Source organism: Cercospora kikuchii, assembly GCF_019650295.1.
Source record: "Cercospora kikuchii DNA, contig_00009, whole genome shotgun sequence".
NCBI classification, from domain to species: Eukaryota; Fungi; Ascomycota; class Dothideomycetes; order Mycosphaerellales; family Mycosphaerellaceae; genus Cercospora; species Cercospora kikuchii.
The window spans coordinates 1,865,001-1,883,220 of record NW_025408590.1 but is presented as its reverse complement, the minus strand read 5'-3'; the positions used below and the strand labels follow the sequence as shown (position 1 = coordinate 1,883,220).

General features: G+C 54.2%; 7 protein-coding genes across 8 annotated transcripts in view; 4 read left to right on the top strand and 3 right to left on the bottom strand.

Moving 5' to 3' along the window:
- Nucleotides 1-408: 408 nt before the first annotated feature.
- On the top strand, nucleotides 409-1,755 carry CKM354_001284600 (uncharacterized protein; the record flags this gene model as incomplete). The annotated part of the gene is made up of 1 exon (XM_044808374.1): nucleotides 409-1,755. The coding sequence occupies one exon, from the start codon at nucleotides 409-411 to the stop codon at nucleotides 1,753-1,755; it is 1,347 nt and encodes a 448-aa protein (XP_044664309.1).
- A 436-nt stretch (nucleotides 1,756-2,191) lies between these two features.
- Nucleotides 2,192-3,105, top strand: CKM354_001284500 (uncharacterized protein; the record flags this gene model as incomplete). The annotated part of the gene is made up of 2 exons (XM_044808373.1): nucleotides 2,192-2,607; nucleotides 2,664-3,105. The coding sequence occupies 2 exons, from the start codon at nucleotides 2,192-2,194 to the stop codon at nucleotides 3,103-3,105; spliced, it is 858 nt and encodes a 285-aa protein (XP_044664308.1).
- Nucleotides 3,106-6,417: 3,312 nt separating this feature from the next.
- CKM354_001284400 (uncharacterized protein) lies at nucleotides 6,418-8,601 on the bottom strand (the record flags this gene model as incomplete). Of its 2 annotated transcripts, XM_044808372.1 has the most annotated exons (2): nucleotides 6,720-6,746; nucleotides 6,877-8,601. In XM_044808372.1, the coding sequence occupies 2 exons, from the start codon at nucleotides 8,599-8,601 to the stop codon at nucleotides 6,720-6,722; spliced, it is 1,752 nt and encodes a 583-aa protein (XP_044664307.1). The 2 variants fall into 2 exon arrangements, with proteins under 2 accessions (XP_044664306.1, XP_044664307.1); XM_044808371.1 differs by having other exon boundaries at nucleotides 6,418-8,601.
- A 1,295-nt stretch (nucleotides 8,602-9,896) lies between these two features.
- Nucleotides 9,897-12,636, top strand: CKM354_001284300 (uncharacterized protein; the record flags this gene model as incomplete). The annotated part of the gene is made up of 2 exons (XM_044808370.1): nucleotides 9,897-10,593; nucleotides 11,012-12,636. The coding sequence occupies 2 exons, from the start codon at nucleotides 9,897-9,899 to the stop codon at nucleotides 12,634-12,636; spliced, it is 2,322 nt and encodes a 773-aa protein (XP_044664305.1).
- A 1,160-nt stretch (nucleotides 12,637-13,796) lies between these two features.
- CKM354_001284200 (uncharacterized protein) lies at nucleotides 13,797-15,014 on the bottom strand (the record flags this gene model as incomplete). Its single annotated transcript, XM_044808369.1, has 3 exons — nucleotides 13,797-14,085; nucleotides 14,210-14,373; nucleotides 14,505-15,014. The coding sequence occupies 3 exons, from the start codon at nucleotides 15,012-15,014 to the stop codon at nucleotides 13,797-13,799; spliced, it is 963 nt and encodes a 320-aa protein (XP_044664304.1).
- An 812-nt stretch (nucleotides 15,015-15,826) lies between these two features.
- CKM354_001284100 (uncharacterized protein) lies at nucleotides 15,827-17,669 on the bottom strand (the record flags this gene model as incomplete). The annotated part of the gene is made up of 4 exons (XM_044808368.1): nucleotides 15,827-16,292; nucleotides 16,346-16,813; nucleotides 16,867-17,334; nucleotides 17,389-17,669. The coding sequence occupies 4 exons, from the start codon at nucleotides 17,667-17,669 to the stop codon at nucleotides 15,827-15,829; spliced, it is 1,683 nt and encodes a 560-aa protein (XP_044664303.1).
- Nucleotides 17,670-18,100: 431 nt separating this feature from the next.
- The window catches only part of CKM354_001284000 (uncharacterized protein), a gene marked incomplete at both ends in the record, with an annotated part of 1,200 nt that continues 1,080 nt past the window's right edge, over nucleotides 18,101-18,220 (top strand). Inside the window, one exon of the mRNA XM_044808367.1 lies at nucleotides 18,101-18,220. This exon is cut by the window's right edge and continues 1,080 nt beyond it. Coding sequence (XP_044664302.1) covers nucleotides 18,101-18,220 — 120 coding nt within the window.

Sequence of the window (18,220 nt, the reverse complement as noted above, 5' to 3'; positions counted from 1 at the left end):
AAGTGATTTTGGGTCGTGGTCGATTCTCTCCGTGGTATAGCGATACGCCATCGTGGCAACTTTGGTGATCGAGAAGCCGAACAGAGTGCTTTGTTTTGGAGAAGAAACGGGAATACAATCGCAGGAAGTTGTGACGGGTCTTGGCAGACGCGTCTTCGAAATTTCCATCGCGGCCACATCTCCTTCTTCTTCCCTCATCCACCTTCGCGTGAAACAAGATTTGCATCTGGATCACCATCAGCAATTGAATGAGTTGCATGCAAAATGCTTACTGGGAATGCATCAATGCTGAGAGCTCCCTCGGTGCCTACCACCGGCACAAAATCCAGGCCTCGGCTAGGCGAATCCTGCACTGGCCGATCTGATATATCTGTGAACGCAGGCTAGGAATATGGAGATATCGCAAAGATGCCCCAAGATACTCCTGAGAACACGGCGATTGTGTTACAGAGCCCGATACCTCCAGGCCCTGCCCAAGATGACGAACTGCAGGCGAACGCCCAATGTCTCCCTCCACACGATCGCGGCAAAGCAGCATGGCGGCTTCTTGCGGCAGCCTTCGTCTTCGAAGCACTGCTATGGGGATTCCCATTGTCCTTCGGCGTCTTCCAAGAATATTACTCCAAGCTTCCTGAATTCCAGGATTCGCCATACATTTCTGTTATCGGATCTGTTGCATCTGGCTTGTCATATATGGCGGCTCCTGTAGTCATACCAATCATCAAGCGATACTCCAGGTATAGGCGGCATATGATCTGGATTGGCTGGACGATAGCGTTGTTGGGGCTTGTCGCTGGTTCCTTTGCGCGCAATCTGGGAACATTGATTCTGACTCAAGGAGTGGTATACGGCTTCGGATTCATCGTGTTCTACTACCCCATCCTGAGCATGGTCAATGAGTTCTGGATCGCACGCAGAGGTTTGGCCTACGGCATCCTTTGTAGTGCTTCTGGTGTGTCTGGAGCTGCTTTGCCTATTGGACTGCAGGCTATGCTGCATCGGTATGGGTATCAGACTACGCTTCGCATTATCTCGATTGGTCTGTTCGTGTTGACTGGTCCGTTGATTCCTATGCTGCAAGGCCGCATCCCGCAGACTACAGGAGATAATACGGCGCCAGCCAGGACGGACTGGACATTCTTGAGAAACCCGCTCTTCTGGGTCTACAGCATCTCAAACTTGGCGATGGGATTAGGCTACTTCTTTCCTTCCATCTACCTGCCATCGTACGCGACCTCTGTCGGCCTTCCCTCATCACAAGGCGCACTGCTCCTGACCATCATGAGCGTCTCTCAGGTGCTAGGGCAATTCTGCTTCGGCTATCTGTCCGACAAGAGTCGCATACCCTTGAATCTGCTCGTCACGTCCTCTGCGATGGCTGCTGGAATTGCCGCGTACATCTCTTGGGGATTGGCGAAGACTTTTGGTGTGCTCTCTGTCTTCGTCTTGATCTACGGCTTTTTCGGCGCTGGATATACTGCCATGTGGGCGCGAATGGGCACCTCAGTCTCAAGCGACTCCAATGCTGCTTTCGCAGCGTTTGGACTGCTGAACTTCGGGAAAGGAGTTGGTAATGTCCTCGCCGGCCCAATCGGTGGTACTTTGCTGCGTAAGACGATTAGTACAGGGCGATATGGTGTCGGCAGGTTTGACACTGTAATCTTGTTCACTGGCAGCTGCATGGTCTTTAGTGCGATTGCCATGCTGGGTACTTGTGCACCTGCTGTCAAGAGAGCAAGGATCGCCGGATCATGACAAGGAAGCAATCACAGTCTATCCATTTCGGTTTGAGCTGTATATTCAGTAGCAGCTGATCTTGGAGTTTTCGAGCACAGCTGACATTCCAGTTCTCCGAGGGTCAATTCGACGAATCTTGGGGTGTGTATATGAGTTCGGGTGATATCTCCTGAGTCCCAAAGCGGGAACACGATGGCACGCACAGCAACAGTCAGAACGTTGAACACCGAGCCAAAAGATGGCTATGATCATCGAGTATTTGTACATTAGGTCGTCAGTCATCACGTTTCCGACCACTCTCATTGTGTACAATTTCTTACCCGATGCGGCTAGTCGTTGCAGTGGAGCAGAAATCCCGCTCGCTTGACGCACCTCGGCTACACTCAACTTCACGTTTCCGAAGCACAACACATCGCTTTCAGAGATACTGAAGAGCACCAACACAGACTCCAAGATGGCACCACCGGCTCTTAAGTCGCCACACGTGGATGGCGTCCTCGTTTCATACCCGACGCCGCAAATCCTACTGGTCACATTGAACAGACCCAAGCAAATGAACTCGGTCACACATACCATGAATTGGCAACTTCAGCAGCTCTTCGAGTGGTTCGACGAACAAGATAGTCTGCGAGTCGCTGTCGTCACTGGATCTGGAAGCAAAGCTTTCTGCTGCGGATCTGATTTGATTGAGATTGAAGAGGCGAGAAATGCCAAGCTCACCACGGATGATTTGAAGAAATCGGAGCCGTACCTTCATGAGCATCCGCGAGCAGGTTTTGGTGGGTGTAGTAGACGGAGAGGGAAGAAGCCAGTCTTAGCGGCGGTGAATGGCTTTGCGCTTGGCGGAGGGTTCGAGATTGTGCTTAATGCGTAGGCAACCAAGTACAAGTTTGAGGTATCGAGCTGTGAGACTAATTGTGCTGCAGGGATATTGCGATTGCTTCGCCAAAGGCGCAATTCGGGCTTCCGGAAGCTCAGGTGGGCGTGTACGCGTATGGTGGAGGTTTGCCACGACTGGTCCGAGCAGTGGGCATGCAAGCGGCTACAGACATTGCTTTGACTTGTCGGAGGGTCTCTGCGCAAGAGGCGCTGCAGAGAGGATTGATCGCGGGTATCTCGAAGACTCCGGAGTCTGTGCTTGATGAGACGCTGGAGAAAGCGAAGCAAATTGCGTCCATCTCGCCGGACGGGACTGTGGTTACGAGGGCGGGTTTGAGAGAGGCTTGGGAGACGGGAAGTGTGGAGCGTGCGTTCCAGATCACGCATGAACAGCTCTATGACAAGTTGATTGCGGGAGAGAATTGTGGGGAGGGGCTGGCTGCTTTCAGAGAGAAGAGGAAGCCGAATTGGAAGGCGTCGAAGCTCTAAGCAGCTTACTCTGTACGCGCCAGAATGTGTTTGTTCTCGCGCGACTGTAGGACGTGAACGGATGGAGAATGCATTGCCTTCTCTTCGGCATCCGCACAATGCCAGGTCGGTCGATTTCCCAGCCCATACAGAGTCCTTGGCGAGCCAGTGATGAGAAGAACTTCTCTTGATGACAGCATTCTACGCACGAGATCCGTGGGCTGAGCAAACATTGGAAGTACCTCGGATGTGATTGTGAATGTGACTGAACACACATAGCCCTGATGCAGCAGCGTCATCTGGCCTTTAGTAACTGAGGGACATATTGTGAAAGTACCGCACTTGCATCATCAACCTCGTCGTCTTGCCAGGCAGCATAGCCATTCATGCTGACACTGCCCTGTCGTCTGAAGCTTGGCCTGCGTCGTGCGAATGCGGCGCAGCAATAGAATGTCGTAGATACGGATGGCCCCGGTTTACGGACGGATGCGGAGATCTGTGCATGGGTCACCTTATGGTCAGCTGACTGCAGAACATCGAAAGGTATGGAAGCAATATAAAGGCTGAAGGGTGTTCTGGCCGCTGCGTCGGGAGTTGTTCAAGTGGACATCGAAGCACTATCTGTGAAAACATATCAACGCAAAGACCGGAGTTCATGCTGCGTGAGCAATACGACGATCAATTACAACATACGGTGACGAATCGTCGCGCACGACCAAGACTCAGAAGAAGCACAAGCGGCGATCGCGTAGAAAAGATGGCTGCACGAGGTGAGTGGAGCTGTTCCCGCCTTTCTCCAATGCTGAGCTGACTGAAATGCCAATTCAAGAGAACTCCACCTCCTCTCAAGACTCCCACTCCCACACTCGACAAGAGAGCGCAGGCAACATCCGAGACGTCGTAGACGCAGTGCTACGAGAGGATGCAGAGAAAGACAAGCTCCTTCGTCCTCCGACACCAGGTACCTCGCGCTCCAGAAGCGGGAGCGAGAGCCGGCCGGGAAGTTCTGCAAGCAGTCAGAGGAGATTGAGCGGGAGTGTGTGGGATAATGATCAGGAGAAGAAGAATCGAGACAAGGTGAAGAAGTTGTTTGGGCATCGGTTGGTGCCGTTTGGGTGGAAGTGAAGGGATGATATCTGGGACATTCGGGTTGGAGTTTTGGGAGGGGGGCGGCTGAGATTGTGAGCGCTTTGCTGTATCATCATTGAGATTGAACATTTGAACGAGATACGAGATTACGATTGAAAAACGATATGTTGAAAAAGGGCATTGTGACCATGGACATTGTGCTTGCTATGAGATCTTCTTGTGCTGTGGCGTGGAGCCTAAGACTCTTCCGGTGTCTGTTGATCAAGTACCCGTGATGAGAATCCTCTCTGTCTTATGCGTCCTGCGATGAAAGGAAGATGGACGTGATAGATGTTGCCATTGTCGTAATGGAGAAGAAGACAGCCGCTACGGTACCGTATCTGACGGAGGCATCGCGAATGCTTGGCAAACCCGGTCAGTGCACTTCGCGCGAAGTTTTCCCATCAGACTTCACATCTGCTTTCCCCAAGCATCAACTTTCTCGTCCAAGATTTGTTTGAGTATACCAAAGGACTGTCCTCTGTCTCTTCTCCGAGTCCAAGGACTGCATGCATTCATCGCCGAAAATCACAGAGATGAATCTGCCACTCGAATACATCTTCGAACAAGCGAACATGTAGCCATCGAGCGTACCAAGCCCAAAGACGTACTGGAATCTGAAGGAAGTCGATATCTCTGACTGACACCGCAGTCTGCCACTGCGAGGAGAGCCGGATGCGTGATCACGATTCGGATGACCACTCGAGTCCCAGAACTTTCTTCACTGGGTGCAGCCACCTGACGTGGATACACCAGTGGACACGCGCCTCGGATGTTTGGATCACGTATACCATCCCCGGCGATGTGTAGCAAGCACTTCAAGTATTGAGCTGTGCGATTGATAGTAGGTGGTTGTTGGTCACACAACCAATGCATATGCCGCCGGAATATATAATATTCCGGCCGACGATGATGATCACGCCTCATGTCTACCCCGCGTCTCTCGCGATAAGGCGCTCACGACGTGCCTTGCATACGCCGACCTCGTTCCCTCTGTCTTCTCTCTTGCTCTGTTTCATAACCTTCATAGACGCACCAGTAACCATGGCAGCCTCATTGCTTAGCTCCACGATCACCACATCTCGTCAAAATGCCACTCGAGGCTTCTCAACTACCTCCAGCTCCCGAGTCAGCATCCTATTCCAGCTCGGTGCTCTCTCGAACTCACGAGAGACACAGCACTTCAATAAGATCTCGAAGCTTCAGCGATTCGAACATAGTCCGAATTTGAAGTTGATTAAGACGAGCGAGATTGATCCGTATCCCGTGCCGATTGAGAGATTGTTGCAGAATGCTCCTTCAATGCGTGTAGAGCATAAGGTGGCGTCGACGGCGACAACGACGGCTTTCAGGCGTGAGAGTGCCGGGCCTACTTGGGATTCGAGGGCACTGGCAGTGGGTAGAGCACTGCTGGCAGATACGAGACGGCAGAGGAGTCGGATGGCGAGGTTGGTGGAGCGGGCGAGGAAGCGAGAGGTGAGGGCTTCTCGTTTGCTGGCTGAGCATGTCGCGGCTTTGAAGAAAGAGAGGCAGAGGATGAGGGAGGAGATGAGGTCGGCTGGGTTCTTGATACTGTTGTCTGTGGGTGCGGCGACTGGGTTGGCGATGTGGACGTTTTGGCCGGCGGAGCGGGCAAGAGATAGCGGTGATTTGGGGAGACGAATTGCGGAGAAGGCTAGAGCTTCGATACCTTTGCCTCCGATCACTTCTGCGAAAGAGGTCGTGGCTGGAGGCGGGGCTGTGCCGGTGACCGCGACGGTTACGGGTGAGGCGACTGTGGCTCCGGCAACAGTGCTCAAGGAGGAGGTGGTGGGGAAGCCTGCTCCAAGTTGGAGCTGGAGGAGTTTGTTCTGGAGGCAGCAGTAGGAGGAGTTTCATCTTCATATAGCGAGCGTTTGGTCCTACAGCATTGGTTCTGCAGCTGCCAGGCTCATTACATAGAACAACAATAGCATTAGTATCATGGTCTGAAGCTCTGATTCAGACTCAGGCATCGTGCTTCGCATTTCGAGCTGTCCGAGCTTGACCAGATATCGACATGTCGAGGTCCGACGTGGCGATTCGAGAATGAGAACTGCGAGCGTACACTGTAATCTGAACGAATCATGGAAGGACAGAATAGTGTTTCTTCGGAGCGAGCGGCTAGTCTTTGTCACTACATGCCACTCGATAAACAGTTGCCAGACACAAAAGAAAGGCAATCACTCAGCTACTTGAGTATTTCAAGGGGCTGGCCATGTTGCACCACCCGTCCTGGTGTAGCGAGCGGCATAACGAACACGGCAACTTGATGTCCAGGGTCTGGAAACGAACATGAACCCAGCGCCGAGATGAGCCAACCTGGACCGGAATATAGAATAGAACAAGACCAGGATTGGTGAAGAATTGCGCCACGACTCTTGTTGACTGCTGCTCTCCAGGTCTAGAGATGATTTGCAACGCCAGCTGCGGGAGAAATGCTTCCGTGCGAAAAGCTCCCTTCATAGCATCGATGAGGACTGAGGTTCTCAAGGCGGGTTCATTGGAGATATCTGCTACGAAGGTTTTGGGTGGATTGAACGAAAGATGCCGGGGTGTGAAACGGTATCCGCGGAACTCGATGAGAGTTTCCAAATAGCGTCGCTTCGGGAATGGCAGGCTTCCGCTTCGTTTAAATGTAGCTACCCAAAGCGCATCCTCGATCTTGTGTGCGCTTTGGAACGATGAATAGCCGCCGAACGCCTGCGAGCATGCCTCTGTTACATCCTCTGGTCTTGCATTTGTGACAGGGCACTCTGGTGTATCGATCGGTAGCAGGAGGTATTCAATGCCTTGAGTCGCAGGACCTATTGGTCGACTTCTCCAGCCAACAAAAGTCGGCTTAGGCGACGTGCGTGGTCCAATTGGTGCGTCAGGTGGCACGTCAACTGGACGAGGAGCGACAACAGAGACAGCAATGGTCTTCGTCTGACCGTCGACTGTGTCTCGCGGCGCAGCTGCGGTACGAGAAACTGGTTGCGGGCTCCTCTTTGACGAGGCAGGAGACACAGAGAGCGGGAGGTCAGCCTGGCTTGCTGGCAGTCCATTCAAGTACTTCTTCTTCATGGCGCTTTTCGCACACGAGATCGCTCCCAAGGTGCGTCGAGAATTTGGCGGAAGCTCTGATTGAATCCTCTCGTTAGTCCAGCCACAACGAAGTCCCTTGAGCAGTATTCTGTTCTCCTCATCACTCCATGAGCGTTTGTCAACGCGTTTGAAATCTGGCCTGGCGCTGCCATCGGTCGTGTACGTGGTCTGTGAAGCCGAAGAAGTGTTCGCGCTATCTCGTGCTGTGCTGGCATTGGAGGCGGTGTCCTCATCGCTTCCACTATCGTCGCTGGAAGACGACGAAGATGAACTGTCGGCGGTTTTAGCAGATGCATTGGAGAGCGACTTGGCCTGTTGTCTCTCCAGAAGCGTCTTGCCTTGGCCTCCCACAGGCTCTTTGGAGCCTTGATGAAGTGCTGCGAGGAGTGATTGCCATTCTCCCTTCTGCTGTGCGGAAAGGGCCGACCATACCGGACTTGATATCTTGGTTGTTTCGTATCCAGTCGTGGACCGCAGTTGCTTCACGTGGAAATCGAAGAGTCTTTCGCTGTTCACGAAATGCCGCTTCGCGTAGACTGCCGCCTTTTCCTTCTTGTAATATATCATGAACTTGTCTAGGTCGAAGTCTTTTTCCGCCCTGTTATTCTGTGCGTCATCCTCCGCGCTCGAGCTCTCATCAACCTTCAAAGCTTTCGGCCGAGTTTTTCTCGCCTCGACTTCAGAGATCGCCCGTTTCCGTTTACTCGCTTTCCCGTCCCTTCCGCTGTCGCCGGTTGTTGATCCTTTTGCGATCCCTGGGATCCTTTCCTCGGCTGCTGATCGAATGGTAGAAAGAGCTTTGTCAAGATCACTCTTATTTTCAATGACATTAGCCAGGGTTCGTGCCAGTGCGCAGCCCACCTCGGCGCGAACATGCTCGATCACTAGGTTGGTCTTTACGTCGGGCGTGCTTTTTCGGGACAGCTCCTCTTCAATGAAACCAAACGTATTTCTTCTAAGGCTCGATGTTGGCTGATCCATCTTATTCGCCAGGACATGTTCAGTGATCATGCTGACAGCAGTCTTGAATAGTGGTGTAGACGGTGCATGCTTGCGAACAATCTTCAAGGCTGCTTTTGTCTCCTTCGAGAATTTGGCGGTGGGTGGAGTAGCCTCCGTTTCTGGGTATCGTTTCGGAGTCGATGTCTTCGGCGTTGGTGTCTCGCGGGTCTCCTGAGGAGCAAGATTCTTCTGTCGATTCGCGGTGCCGAACACCTCCTGCTTGACCTCGAGGTACACGTCATCGTCACCATCTGCATCGCGCTGCTTCGCTCTCTTTGCCATCGTGAAATCATGACATCCGCAGACATGCTACAGTTCAAAATCTGGAGTTCACTGCGTGTGCTCCGATGTCAGCCTGATGGTCGCCAGAGTTACTGTTTGACAAGGTGCGCACTGTATCCATCCCGACCTCTTTCATGGTTCTCCACCCACAATTGGCGTCTGGCTCAACAGTGCTTGTGCGCAAGCAAGTGTGGGACTGGACCTGGACGGGTTCATCTCCTCCAAACCATGCATCCATGTCCCACGCGGTCGACTTTGTGCCAGTGTGCCTTTTGCATTTGTGCTGCAGCACTACCGAAGCGGCATCAACGAACCCACGATCGATAAGGCCAATGGCTCCGCAGGCAATGCAGACGACGCAGGTGAAAGTCCCCGACTAGCACCTCTGACGGCTGTTACAGGTCGTGATATGCTGCTGGGATCTGCTATTCGGATGCGGAGTCTGTGAGACGAGGGTTTGAGCTTAAACCTCACTTCAACACATTGCCATTCTGAATTCGAGCCCATTGCTCGAAATGACTAAGGAGAGTGACTCATTCCAGCTAGGGAGAGTGACTACCCCACACTTTGAAGGCACTTTCAAGGCGTTTTAGCGACACTCTTGAATGTACTTCGGACAAGTGAGGCGAGCTTGCGAGCGAAGTGAGTACTAGCGACAACGTACGATATCCGAGCGCGTAAGGCATAGGCCCCTTAAAAAGATAGCTTTTTTTCTCTGAGGCAACGAACGAGCGCAAAGCGCCGTAAGGCGCGCGCGAGAGAGGCGGCAGTGTCACTCCGGAGGTGGCAGTGTCTCGCGAGAGGTCCATCCATTCAGAATTGATGAGAATTGATTCAAGTCACTCCCCCCTGCTGAGATCTCACACTCTCCTTACTCATTTCGAAATTTGAACTCATTCATTAGCATTGGCTGGGTTCCAGCACTTCTGCTGATCATGGATATGTGTTGGGCCAGGAAGACGCGTCGAACGTGTGAGTTCGCGTTCGTACACTACGTTGTGATTGCTGCTGTAATGTGTATTCTGCTTGTCCAAAAATACGACTGGTGTGAGCTGGATTGTGCTTGATGTCACACATTATCTGGAGGCGAGCGGCAATTCAAGACCGCATAGAGAACCGAAATCTCAGAAGATATTCGCCGGCCACCCGTGCACAGAAACGGAAATCGCAAGCACCGAGTCCAAGACGAGCTCACTTTGGTCCAATGCCAGCTCGACGTCGTAGGTCATATCCGTCAGATGGAAGAACAGGTAGCTGACAGAAGCCAAGCACCTTCTTCACAGCGAGCGAAGATCATGAACAGTATCGAGGAAAGGGTTCTCGCGGAAACAATCGAGCGGGATGACAGTATACCGGCATCAACAAAGAGTCGTAGGGCTTCGGCCCGACTCCCAACTCGCGAGTCCTCTATGACCGAGCGCTCTGACACCAGATCTCCGACTGTCTCCTGGTCGTCTCAGCTGTCGTCCCGGTCTGCGTCGACTCCATCGACTGTGCTTTCGAGCCTGGCGGATGATGAATCTGAAGCAATCATCGAAGAAGAGGACATAGATGTGCTAAGCGTGGACGGGCGTCGGCGGGATGGTGTCGGCAGCCCCACTCAGCGTGACTTCGACGTCGAAAGGATACTTGGCAAAAGAGTAGAGAATGGCGTTGTCTGGTACAAAGTCAGATGGGAGCCAGTAAAAGTCTCAAGACTCCAGACCGAGTTGGATGAGGAAGGCCGGTGGACAGTGGAAATAGATGGCGGGAAGTGGCGAGACGTTGTCGAAATACGGCCAGTGAATTTCTCCAATTGTGAAGTGATCTGGAAGGATAGTGAGAGGCCAGTGTGGGGTCTCAGTCACGCGATGGCAAAGATCGCGGCGTGGCATGAGAAGAATCCAGAGGAAACCGATGCCAATGAGCCAAAATTCTGGCTTGGGCATAGAGCTGGTCGCACGACTCCCGCAATCGCTTATGGGATGGAAGCAGACACTGACATCTTCCTCGGTGGGTCTTTTCTCCCTAGGAATTTCGATTATACAATGCCGCTCCTCAGATATTGCCTGCAACAAGAAGACCTGGCCACGAAGAAGACTGCCCAAAGGCTGTTGAACATACCCATCAAGAGACCACTCGTATTCGGCCGGGAATATATAGCATCCGGCAAGCCGATCAATATAGGGCGTGCCTCGACGTTGAACGCCTTGTTGGCATATTGTGTCGGAAAAGTCCGACGAGATAGGTGCTCAAGTTGCGAAAGCGGCAAGTCTCCTGTGCCGCTTTGCGTTTACTTTGACGGCGTCTCGCAAGGTGTCTGTGTTGGATGCATCGTGCGCGCAGGTGCATGCGAGAGGAGATGCGAGTGTCATGTTTTCCGTAAGGCACCTCCGACACCGATCCAGTGGCCTTGCACTGACCACTTTAGACCGCGAATTTTTTGACCATCTTGAGGCCCAGTCGGCCAGATCACAGGAGAATCCGTCAAGCTCGATACATGACGATATTACTAGTGACAAGATTGTCGATGATGAGGTCGTTGACGAGCATGGTGATGATGGGCCGGCTGCTTCCAGTAATGAGTACCGCCTGGATGCCACCAAACATTTGCCCAGGACACAATCACGTGTGAGCATGATGGGCAACATGTCGATCGATGACTCGATGGAGGACTTCTTGGACTCCGCTCCGGCAGTCACGAATAATGGCGACGACGATTGTTTTGGTATAGCTCCGGATGCTGCAAGTGACCAAAGCGACGAAGACCAGTCAGTTGCACACCGATTTCGGAAGCCATATACTCGCACACCAACAGCGGAGCTGTACTCATCAACGCCGCGGCCTGCGAACCTCTCGCAGCAAATAGCGGGAGAGTGTGTGTTCGATGAGCACGCTACATTGCCAACGCGATCATCCACAATTTCGCAACACATCGCGGCCTCTTCTCCCACGGCAGCATACTCGACGCCACCGACTCAGCCTTTGACATCCTTGGAGAGAGCAGCGGGACCAGTGCCAGGAATCCCGGCATCAAAGCAGGCGGATAAGGAGCGAAGTGTGCCAGATATTGATTGGCGGACGCATGGCGCTGTCATGCCTCGACCTGGTGATCATAAAATGATGAGCACAGAGCGTACGATGGACTTGCCCATTCGAGCTACGCCTGCACCGCGATCATCATCCACGATGCGCGCGTCGCCGGCGGAAAGTAGAGTTTCGCAGGCTGATTCCTCGAAAGCTCCCTCGTCAGTCTTCCACACGCCACTTCAATCGGCAATGGAGCTCCAGAAGCCGGTAGAGCAAATGCAAGAGCTGATGGCTGCACCGAATGGAATGCCGAACAAGAATTCAGCTGTAAGGCCAGATGTAAGTCCAGACGAGAGGCCGAATCAAGTGCCAGATCCAAAGTCGGCTGGCAACTCAGATGTGAAGTCAACGGAGATGCCAGATGGCAGACCAGATAAAAGGCCAGGCATCGAACAGAACCATCATGGCAAGAAGCGCGCAGCACCTGATCATTCCCCAGAAGATGTGGTATCCTTCAAGGAGCAGGAGCAATCAGCTCCTGGGTCACATGCCCATCAACCCAAGCGCACACGCCACTCAACCTCACCGCGCACCAAATCCGAAACCCCCTCCGCCACCAAAATGCTCTTCCTCAACGACCATCTCTACTGCACTCCCGGCCGACCTTGCATCGACCCCATCGCCACTTTCTCCGAATACATCCCTCCGAAGACTCCTCTCGTCTACAACGACCGCGAATTCGAGGAGAACGAAGCGACTGTCGAAGAAGTCCGGTACGTCGTGAGCCAGTGCCAATGCGAGAATGCCGAGATTCTGTCGAAGTTGGCGAGAGGAAGTTTCGAGAAGCTGTGGCGCAAAGGAGAACTTGAATCGGAAGAGAATGAAGAGTGGTCAGTCGAGGGGAATCTGTCGGGGAGGTTTTGGCAGGAGTTGAATAAGGCCGTGAAGCTGGTTTGTCCCAGCAAAAAGGAGGTTCGAAAGGAGAGAAAAGGAAAGCAAAGGAAGGTGGTTATTGATTTGACTTGATCTTGTCTGGACGGGCTTCCTGTAAGCTTGATTCGATTCGAGCGAGTCCCTGTAGGATCAGTCGGTCTGGAGAATGGATGAGGTGCAGTCGGAGCCCTTGCTCGAATGTTTTGACTTGGTGCTTGCCCATGTCGCATTTGAGTGCTTGTCGCGACTCCGACAGATGAGGACCAGAAGCGGCAGGAGTGGCAATGTTTCACCTGCGCAACTCGGGCCTCAAGAACTCACTAACAATGTAAGGCCCCCTACGGCCACTCCTGGAGCATGCAAGAGAAGCTCATGGCGGCCAGAAACCGCTTGTTGAGAGCCATTGAGCTAACACCAGAGATCCAGGTCGCTTTATTGCTTCAGGCCGAGCAGCACGCTTGCAGCTGTCTGGGTAGCAAGTGGTCGACAGCCCTCGGCTCGGAAGAGTTATCTGGTCCCAGATTCGGTCCCGCTGGTGTCCAGGCCGTATTGTGGTACGTTTGATGAAAATTGGAGAGTGTTTGGGTTGGGATGAGATGAGGTTGGAGTTAGCGTCTGGAGAGCACTTTCCCAAACTTGTGCAACTTGAGGCTTGAAGACCCACGCTTGACGTCAGTGTTTAAAGCCGTGAAACATGAATACTTTCAATTCTCAAACAAGACCAATTCCGCAGTACGCGTCGTCGCATCTTCTCTTCTCAGTTGTCGGGCCTTTTGGAGGTCGAAGGATCCAGAGCGATTGAATCAACGGTGCTGGCGCTTTGGCGGGACCTGCCGATGTCGTGCAGCTGCCCAGCTGCCCAGCGAGCTTGAGGCTTATGTTTTCGCGGGTACCGAGGTCGATGCAGATATCCTGTCGTCAGTTTGACCCCCTCGCGACCCTACAAAGTGTACAATCAACAATGTTGGCCGGTTTTGATACGGCTTCCTGCTAGTCGCCGTCAGCGGAGGACCCGAAAAGACCAACCGAGCGGCGCCGTGCCAGCCAGGGCAAGCACCCAATGCAGACCCGTGGACAAAGACACGAATGTGACCAAAAGAACTTGTGCTTGCACTGCATTGCATCCAGACTGTCGCCCAAGTCAAGCCATGTACAAGAACAACCAAGAAGAGAGATTATGCGTAACATCATGACCTTCCCCGACCATCCAAGCAAGCGACTCCGACAAAGAGAGACCCTTTTGTATACCAGTATTATACCCACGAGCCGTCCTTACCATCGCTACTGCTCTCGCCGACGCTCTTTTCTCGGACCATGACCCGCTTGCCTTTCCCGCTTCCGGCATCATTTGGTCCCCTCTCAACGATATCGGCAGGTGTTTCCCCTCGCGCCAGAGGATGGACGCCTTGTCTCGATTCGTTGCGGCTGCTGCTGCGTGAGTAGCCGTAGCCTGCGGGCATGAAGGCTTCTCGTGTGCGTTGCGGGGAGTTCCGCCCGCTGCCAGATGGTCCGGCGGCTGCCATGGGGATCGATGCTGTGGATCTGTGTCGAGGACCCGGTCAGTTGCTGCGTCCAATTTTTCGCGCGCCAGGACTGCGAGGTTGGCGATCGTGCTTGGGAAAGCTGGGAACGGATACCTTATGCAGTGCTGCAGCGGTGAACTCACCTGTTCAAGTTGTTATCGCTCATTGGAGGTCGGGTCGTGATGCCTTCGTTGAATCCTCCAGTGATCTGGTCCTGTTTACGATCGTGGCGCCGTTTGAGCACGACAGCGCCCCATGCGATCAGTGGGAATGCAATCACCAGGACGATGAGCATGATGATCCATTTCTGCAGAGGATGTCAATACTGCGCATTCACTCTCCTGTCCACGAATGGTCCAACTGCGATCCTCGTCTCCAGGACCACCTCCACCGAGACCTGGAAGACCGTAGCCGGCACTTTTGAAGGGCGCTACTCACATAGTGATTCTCCCACCACGTCCCTGGATCGTCCGCGCCTGTGCTCACTCCACTGAGCGTGTTGGCTCCTGTTGCGCCTGAAGAGCCGGACGAGCCCGATGACCCTGAGGACTGAGTGGTCTGTCCGCCCGCTGTGTTCCCTCCGCCATTTGCTGCAGTGCTGTCCGCCGTTCCTGATCCTGCGTTTGCGTGCGCCGACGCACCATTGTCGCTGCCGCAGTTCGTGCTATACCATGTGCTGACTTGCTGCAGATCGGCCCCCGTACAAGTGGAGTCGCAGATGCCCGTGGCTGAAGACCTCAAGTTCACCAGGTAGGCGGATTGGCAAAAGCAGATCCAGGCGCTTTGCGAGGCCACATCGGTTGCCGAGCAGGCCTGGGCGGCTTGCACGAGCAGCGGACAGCTCTGCCCACATGCCGGTAGATTGCTATTGCCGTTGGTGAGGACTCCCTGTTGTGCGACGGCCGCCGTCGCGAAGAGCGCGAGCGCGAGCTGGTGGTATCGCCCCATGGCCGCCGCGCCCTCACTTCTGCTGTTCGTGGATGGAATCGAATTCGATCGGATCGCCCGGATGGGAGTGCGGAGAAGGGAGTGCTGTTGCCGGACCTCGCGAGGTCGTCGCGGATGGGTCAGCCGTGGGCGGGAGGTGTCGACCGTGGAATGTGCTGGCCGGCCGGATCGTTTCGCGCGCGCCGCTGGGGAAGATGTCGTCGAGTTTGTCGCCGGGCAAACGAGCGACTATGGTGAGGTTGCACGGGGCGGCGTGCTCACAAGCACATCCGGAGGCGGCGGTGATGCAGGTGCAGGAGAAGGCGCGAGCGAGGTTGAGCGGGCGGGCGTACGAGAACGGCCATGTTCCTGCACTGGGCAGAGGCAGCGGGAAATCTGGAAGCAACAGTTCGTGTTCGCGCAGGCGACCCAATCAGACGCGTGCAATGCGCAGGGGTTCCCGTGGAGAGCCGCACGCCATGGATGCGCCCGTGATGAGGTCCAGCGACGCCATCGCACGACAGTCGCGTGGGAGGGAGTGTGTGCGCTGCGGATCAGTTATTTGTAGAACGTAGTGTGGAAAATGAAGGACGAGGCTGCACTTGCGCAATTCGCAGGCACAGGAAAGAACGACAGCGCGACTGCCGTCGGTGTGTTGTGCTTCCCGGGCCGATGCGGCCGTTGCTCCACCTCGCCTGCCATGATTTCCGTGGTCTTTCCGTCGCCGTACACAACTACACTTATGCCTGATCACAGCACAACAAACACGACCGGAACGTTTTCGCCCTTGCAACGGCCATTGACAACCTCTGACATGAGCAGAACGACACCCTTCAGTCCAGCTCAATACACTCCGGCGCATCAGGCGATGGCTGCCCAGGAGCCGGACAATACAGCCTCACGGCTTGGTTGAGCTCTTCATACCAGACCTTCGCGATGCACTCCGCCTTGCTCAGCAATGACTCTTCACTCATCGCCGTCAATTGGGACTCCAAGTACAACTGATACATCTCCTCGAATGCCTCTGCTTGGTCGCACGGGCAGCAGCGCAGGACATCATTGACGTCTCGATCGCTGGCTTCTCCATATGCGAGTACACGGTTTCGCTCCACTCGCACCGGCTCATCAGAAGATGTGTCCCACGCCCCGACGATAGGGTCCCGGCATGGACGACCAAATCGCGCGCTGGTGCAAGTGCGGTGCTTGCCGATCCACGAAGGACTCTTCATTCGTGCATCGTGTCGACGTCTTTTCGATGGGCCAGGCGTTGGCTCCGACCATTGCTTGCGAAGCTCGGCGCTGATGGCATATCAGTCAGTGAGAGTACAGCTCTTCGCGCATTGTTCACCCACCTTGTGCGCTCAAGCTTGGTCTTCGACACGGAGTTTTGCGGATCGTAGCCGGTGCGTTCGCCTTCAGGCCTCGCAGATGCAGGCGTGACATATGTCGTAGATTGGTCAGTAGTCCTGCCGAGAGTGGGCGACGAACGAAGAGGTGTTGCGCCGCCTGTCTGAATTGGATCTTCATCGCGATGCGCTGGGCCTGCAGGGTCTGCAGTGTCCGGACTCACGAGCAAACCTGCCGAATCAGGTCGGATGGAATTTGCTGCCTCTGGACGCTGTGCTTGCTCCACCGCTTCTCCATTTGCACTTGAACCAGCCCCTTCATCTGCACTTGGGTCAGCTTCCAGAAGCGCGGGATTCCAGAGTGACGGCCGGTCGCCACGCCGATTGTGGTGCCACCACTGGCAATTCGATGTTTCAGAGATCGATATCGCACAATTGACACAAGTTCCTGCTGCCGCCGTATCGTCAATGACACTTCGCACATATCAGCATTAATTCGCACAAGCGGCACGGATGTCGAAGCATACCATTTGGGGAGCGGCCCATATCCTGCTTCACATCGCGTGCACATATCAACACCTCGGGCCAGTCCTGTCACGTACACTAACAAGAGTCGCAGATGGGATCGCAGATTGATGCCCTTCTTTCTGCTCGACTCGAGAGACTCAATATACGTGTCTGTAAAGACAAGTCTCTGCCTCACAGGCATATTCAGATACCGCACCGAGGCTTTCGACGCCATGCCATCAAGCGATCCAAAAAAGTTTGCAGAGATGGCGAGAGTGTAATCTCTGCCTTGCTCCGGCACGAGGTAGCGCCCATCGACAAGATCCAACAGCGTTCCGGGTGCTGGCTCGCCCTCTGCTGGCTGCACTAAAGGGCCAAGGTTTGACACGCGCCACCATTTACCCTCCTTTCTCCTCACATCATCGAGATGCATTTCCTGATACTCGGAGACAGCGTTCATGGCACCCGCCAAGCCCCACACACTTCTCCTGCGGAAAAAGAAGTCAGCTGCATCCAGGCGCAATTGCTCCTTTGTCGCTCACCAGGTCGACTTCCATTCGATGGACCACAGCTCCTCACCGGACTCTTCATGGACGCCGACCTGAACACGCCTCCTGACTCCCTTGGACCGTTCGCCGTCTATGTCGACCCAGATAGTGTTGTCTTCGTCGGTCGAGACCTGCGAGGAGCGCACTGTTGTAGGCTGCCACTCGGCTTTGAGTTCGATGACACCCTGATCCGTGTATCTCTTGTTGATGATTCTCGCTATCGGCCATTGTCGCAGCTGTGGATGTCCTTGGTCTGGCGTCGGCTGCCGCGACATCGATCGCCTCGGTCACTCCGCCGCCGGATAGACTCGACGACTATGCCTCCCCGATCGAGCTTTTGTCGACCAGCAAACAAGCGACTTTTCCAGAAAGCACGGGATTTCCTGGATGAACTGGACTTGGCGCTCGCTGTGCCGCCGACACTTGCCTAGACGGACATCGACCTGACAGTGAGGCACAACGAGGACTGGAGAAGTGTTCCTCGCTTGTTGGAGCCCCTCCTCTCAATTGATCTGGTGCAGTGCATACCCATGCTCTTGCATGGTCTGGCAATCACGGCCCCTGTGAGCAATTTGAGCCTCATCTGGGGCATTCTTTGGAGTCGAGCTTGACGGGACGCGAGATGCATGCAATCGAAAGGCAGCGAACGACAACCTTATTTCCCTCCCGCCCTCCACGTCGCGTTGTGTAGCACTGTCACGCCATCATGCGCATCCACTCCACTGAAACCAGGCACGAGCTGTGCTTATGGAATCCAATCGACATGCAGAACTGCATCGGCAACTGCAAACCAAGTTGGGCACCCGCCAGGCACAAGGGAATTTCT